Source organism: Chanodichthys erythropterus, chromosome 21 (genome assembly GCF_024489055.1).
Source record: "Chanodichthys erythropterus isolate Z2021 chromosome 21, ASM2448905v1, whole genome shotgun sequence".
In the NCBI taxonomy this organism is placed as follows: domain Eukaryota; kingdom Metazoa; phylum Chordata; class Actinopteri; order Cypriniformes; family Xenocyprididae; genus Chanodichthys; species Chanodichthys erythropterus.
Genome location: NC_090241.1, coordinates 1,171,093 through 1,177,092, shown reverse-complemented (window position 1 = coordinate 1,177,092; position 6,000 = coordinate 1,171,093). Strand labels below are relative to the sequence as shown.

At 42.3% G+C, this 6,000-nt stretch overlaps 1 protein-coding gene across 3 annotated transcripts; it reads right to left on the bottom strand.

Annotated features, from left to right (window-relative positions):
• Positions 1 to 2,097: 2,097 nt before the first annotated feature.
• Positions 2,098 to 5,201, bottom strand: LOC137010809 (uncharacterized). 3 transcript variants are annotated; one of them, XM_067373154.1, is made up of 2 exons: positions 5,068 to 5,201; positions 2,098 to 3,046 (listed from the first exon to the last, which is right to left on the bottom strand). In XM_067373154.1, the coding sequence occupies exon 2, from the start codon at positions 3,043 to 3,045 to the stop codon at positions 2,098 to 2,100; it is 948 nt and encodes a 315-aa protein (XP_067229255.1). In that variant the 5' UTR covers position 3,046; positions 5,068 to 5,201. The 3 variants fall into 3 exon arrangements, with proteins under 3 accessions (XP_067229255.1, XP_067229254.1, XP_067229253.1); XM_067373153.1 differs by having other exon boundaries at positions 4,933 to 5,153; XM_067373152.1 differs by having other exon boundaries at positions 4,928 to 5,151.
• Positions 5,202 to 6,000: the final 799 nt, after the last annotated feature.

Sequence of the window (6,000 nt, the reverse complement as noted above, 5' to 3'; positions counted from 1 at the left end):
GAAGCATGCATGATTTGCGACTCTGTCTCTCTCCAGTGTTTCTCAACTGGTGGGTTGCGAGCCAAAAATGGCCCTCAAGTCTGTTGTGATGGGGCAAACCATGTCAGATACAATGCAATAAAACTAACCATATGACATAAAAATAACCATTATGACAGCAAAATAAATAGACAGGGAACAAAACACTCTTCCTATAGTGTTGTTGTTGATGTCAAAGATTGTGCCCATCAAGCTCCACATTATTTTGGCACAATTTTATCTGTTACCAGGCAAAAGTCAAATTCAACAAATTGATTGACATTCTCTTAGACAGAATGAAGATAATTTGAGCTGAGCTGAAACCACAATGTTAGTAAGCTTACATATTACTGGGCCTATTATTCAGGATCTGCTCACTATAAGGTAAATCCATTTCAACATTTGCTTGTGCTACTATTGTAAAGCTTTGCATTGTGTTAATGTAAAATCTTGACTCTGATTTCAGCAAAACTAGTTTAGAACCATTGATTAAAGGAACTGCTCATCATTAACATGTTGATTCTATGAACGTGCCAGTTTTTCTGAGCATTGTGTCTTGTTTACCCAGACGTCATGTTTGTCTCTTTCTGTGCTGCTCATTCATAGCATTTCATTCCTCATGACTCTTTTCTGACTGAGAAGATGAAGTTACAGAGCTGAACTTCACTTTCTACTTGTCACAGTTTTGTTTTGAGTTTTCATCAGATAACCTGATTCTTTTATTTCTCAGATTAGATTCTAGGTGCATAATTAAGAACATAAACCACTAATTAGATGTTAATTAAAATACCTAGGGATTAATTAAGAATGAGCTGAGGTGACACAGATGGTACGAGCTTGTAATTGTGTAACTAGATGATGGTATGAGATTAATTAACATGAAAAACATTTACAGTAGACAGTCATGTGAGCTTGTTGTCCTTGATCTCTGGCAACTAGAGATGGTTACATTAGGACAAGAAATATCAGTAGATGTGTGATGCATAAAAGGAACTCCATTACTCCATACTTACATGTCTTTGTTCAATTCTTCCATTCTGAAATATAGCAGCCATATGTAAATACTCTGAAACACCAAAATAACAAAAGAGGGACAGATTTATCTTCATTTAAACACAGGTTAAAGCACACAGGTTTGACACTATAAATGAGTATGAAACCCCTCTAAAACCAGGGTTGTCAAAAGTACCTACTGATTGAACATTGTGCTCACGCACTCAACAGATTGATGATCAACACTTCAAAAACATGTTGAAGAGACATCTCTTCACAAAGCGCTTACACAGATACACACAGGAGCGTTTGAAAGCAGGCGTCTATCAGCTGATCGTGTGTATCAGGATGTACCAACTTGGTACCGAAGTTGGTACTTTTGACAGCCAAACATGAAACATTCACAAAACTCTACTTCTTTACATGAAATGAACACTTATGACTTGTTTCCAACTGAGCGATACAGTTCAGTTCAGTAAAGTACAGTACGATTCGGGGCGGCAAACCCTAATCCGGTTTGCATTTCCACCACCAACAGTACCCTTACTTGATAGGCGTGGTGTATGCCGGAAAGTAGCGATCAACGTCATTCTTGCGTGAAGAAGAAAGGGACAGCAAACAACAATGGAGGACATGGAGAAGCTTTGTCTGAGCAAAGGCTGAAGGCTGCAAAAGGAAAAACAGCCGAAAAATACACAGTGCTGCAATGGTCTTGTGTTGTCATTCACCTTGTAGCACGCGCAAGTGACGATTCTCTGTCAACCAATCAATGTTCTGCAGTGAGTGTAGCTCCACCCTTTTGGTAGTCGTACTATAGGTACTATTGTGCCTGGTACCCCAATGGAAGGGTCCCAAAAAAGTGGTACGGTACGGTTCGGAATTAGGGTACCATTTACAACTTCTGACAATTGAAATGGAAAAAATTTCGTACTGTACTGAGCTGTACTTAACCGTATCTCTCGGTGGAAACGAGCCATAAGTATGCAAATGAGTACTTGAATAAATGCCTCAGAAACAAAGATCTCAAAAATCAATTTTCACAATTGTATTTAGTTGGAACAGTTATTATTATAACCATTTAAATGATCAGCGCTGGGTAATTCTGGCACAGATCTCTTGGAGACTTTCTCTGGTGGCTGGCGGACCACTGACTGACGTCACATAACCCGGATAGCGGTCAAAAAACTCAGGTGCTGGACAGGTAAGGCTCATCTCTGACTCATCAGATGAAGAGACGAGTGGAATCAGTTTTGCATGAGCGTAATCGATTTCAAAGCCTTCGAAAATAAGCCCCACCCCCCATGCCCCAAGCCCCGCCTCCAGAAGGCGGGACACCTTTCGAGTCGCCATCAGCAGCTGTCTGTAGTCGCTCTCCTCCAGTCGGAATATGTCACTGGACAGTGGTTTCCGCGGAACCAGCACAGTGAGTCCAGGTGTGTTGGGAAACGGTGTGAGGAAAGCAACATGGCCGTCATCTTCCCAAACTCTCCACTGCTTCTCTTCTCCGCGTACGATGCGTGGGAAAAGCCCGGAGTCGGATGGGTCACCCAGGAAGGTGTAGTTCGGAGCTGCTTTCGGTGTAGGCAGATGAACCCGGATGCGGCTCTTGACTGCCTCTAGATCAGACTCCGTCCAGCGCGGCCCGCTCTTGGAACTGACGTATCCAGGGTCACATGCTTGGAAATCTTCCTCCGCAGCAAGGTGAGGTTTCCAGTCCAACTCCAGACTGTGGAGGGGCACGACGTGAAGCTCGGTGCCGAGCCCATCAGCTCGTTTCTGTGGCGTATGGACCAAGGCACACCGCTGGACAGACAGACTCTCACAGAGCAGGTGCGCTACTGTTCTTGCACCCAGAAGCAGATGCAAAAAAGCATCCTCAGGTAAGTGGAAGATGCTGCCAGTGCTGCCAGTGCTCTTATGGGTAACAACAGCAACCCCTGGTGTCCACGGGGAGTGGTGCAGATATGCCAACAGCTCTGACGTCTCCCAGATCACGTGCCTCTCCTTGAGCCCAGATGCTAAAGATGATGACATTCTGTGAATGAAAGAAGGTGGCAGATATTAATGATAGTGCACTGTCATTTATGATTTAAAATTTATGATTTTATGACGTTCAGGGTGGAAAACAACAGGAAAATCATGACAAAAGGTACTGATGAAAATAATAAAATATACAAATGCATAAGCTGATCAGGCATAACATTACGAGCACCTTCCTAATATTGTGTTGGTCCCCTTTTGCTGCCAAAACAGCCCTGACCCGTGGAGGCATGGACTCTCTAGACCCCTGAAGGTGTGTTGTGGGATCTGCACCAAGATGTTAGCAGCAGATCCTTTAAGTCCTGTAAGTTGTGAGGTGGAGCCTCCATGGATCGGACTTGTTTGTTCAGCACATCCCACAGATGCTCGACTGGATTGAGATCTGGGGAATTTGGAGGCCGAGTCAACACCTCAAACTCATTGTTGTGCTCCTCAAACCATTCCTGAACCATTTCTGCTTTGTGTCAGGAGCATTATCCTGCTGAAAGAGCCACAGCCACCAGGGAATACCGTTTCCATGAAAGGCTGTACATGGTCTGAATGCTTAGGTAGGTGGTACATGTCACAGTAACATCCACATGGATGGCAGGACGCAAGGTTTCCCAGCAGAACATTGCCCAAAGCATCACACTGCCTCCGCCGGCTTGCCTTCTTCCCATAGTGCATCCTGATGCCATGTGTTCCTCAGGTAAGAGACGCACATGCACCCGGCCATCCACGTGATGTAGAAGAAAAACGTGATTCATCAGACCAGGCCACCTTCTTCCATTGCTCCGTTGTCCAGTTCTGATGTCACGTGTCACTGTTGGCTCTTTCGGCGGTGGACAGGGGTCAGCATCACCCTGACTGGTCTGCAGCTCTGCAGCTCCATACGCAACAAACTGATGCACTGTGTATTCTGACACCTTTCTATCAGAACCAGCATTAACTTCTGGAGCAGTTTGAGCTACAGGAGCTTGTCTGTTGGATCGGACCACACGGGCCAGCCTTCAATGAGCCTTGGCCGCCCATGACCCTGTCTCCGGTTCTCCACTGTTCCTTCCTTGGAGCACTTTTGATAGATCCTGACCCCTGCAGACCAGGAACACCCCACAAGAGCTGCAGTTCTGGAGATGCTCTGACCCAGTCTCTAGCATCACACTTTGGCCCTTGTCAAACTCACTCAAATCCTTACGCTTGCCCGTTTTTCCTGCTTCTAACATCAACTTTGAGGACAAAATGTTCACTTGCTGCCTAATATATCCACCCACTAACATGAGCCGTGATGAAGAGATGATCAGTGTTGTTCTCTTCAGCTGTCAGTGTCATGATGTTATGCCTGATCAATGTACACATTAATGACAGTAGAACACTGAAAAGTACAAATATAGACAAACAAAATAGTAGGTGCACTGGATAAATCTGGATGATGATGATGATGATGATGGAGATATAATGTGGAAAATGGTTAATCAGCCAAATTGATGTGCAGAACTTGAATGTATGCTGAAAAGGGCTTTCAGATTTTAGAGAATGATGTAATAATAATAAAATCATTTTAAAATATCTTAATATAATTTTTAACAGTTTATGTTCATGCAAAACAACAACTGGACCATGTTGGCTTTCATTTTATGTACAAAAAACGCTTGGAAAAATATTTTTTAATGTACTGTAGAAAAAAAAAAGGAAGTCAAACAAGTTTGGAATGACATGAAAGTGAGTAAAGGATCACTTTTGGTTAATCTATCACTTTACAACAACACACATGCATACATACACACTCTCTCTCTCTCTCTCTCTCTCTCTCCCTCTCTCACATACACACACACTCAATTTTAATTACATGATGTACAACATAAAGTTCTAAACACAAACAAATACAGCATTTCTGTACCTTACTAAAAAGCCGCCGAGTATCACAGAACACACCGCACTGCCGTTAAGAATCCACCGCTGACTTATTTTCATTAGGCTTGGAAATACTTCAGTTTAAAAATAATAAAATCAAAACCCAAACAGCTCAAGTTCACTCACTTCCGCGTGACGAAATTACTACATCAACGTCATGTCTGAGGAACAGGCGCCGCTTGCTGGCCGGGAGTGGAACTGCGCTGTGGCATTAATCTCGTCCAGCAGATGGCGCCAAAGCATTAGCGAGCAGATCAGAATCCCATTTAATAAAGAAAAGCTCTGCAAAGACGTCTATTTTGCTTTCTGTACAAAAAAATGAGTTATAAAGTGAGTGATTGCCATGTGTAGATTGTTGTTCTTTACTAATGTAAACCTGTTTTAAATGTTGTTTTAACAGTGAGTTACAGTAAAACAATAGGCCAATAATAATAAAAACAATGCACATTTAATTTAGTAAATGAACAGATTAAACTGTTGTTGGCAAAAAATATCCACAATTATTTCCTTAAAGTGCGCAGTAACATGACTCATGAGTTCCTGGTTTGTTTGACTGAACCGGTGCAATCCAGTTTGAGCGTGTCAAAACCTTACAACACACACACACACACACACACACACACCCAAGAGTGAATCACACACTCCCTAATGACTCTCTCTCTCAGGCTTTTCAGTGGTAATGTGCTTTACTGGGATAACACATGTTATAATCACATTCAAAGCACTTACAAATACAAATAAAATAGTGCAAAACAACATAATGTGAAAAAATACAATATAGAGAGTCTGTCACTCAGGACTGTGATCTGCCTTCTGTGAAAGTCAGATGTGACTATATATAAAACAATTAATTTAATGTAAATTAAAAAAATATATAAAAATACAATCAACAAATTAACAACTTGCTGCAAAAGTTTGAAGTGTCATTTTAAACTCATTTTAGTTCAAGTTGAGATCTGGATCTCCCGTCAAATCTGTCTCTCAGACGAAGCCTGAGCTGATTTAGAAGATCAGATGATCCGTGAACTGAACTCGCTTCAGACTGATTCTCCATCTTCA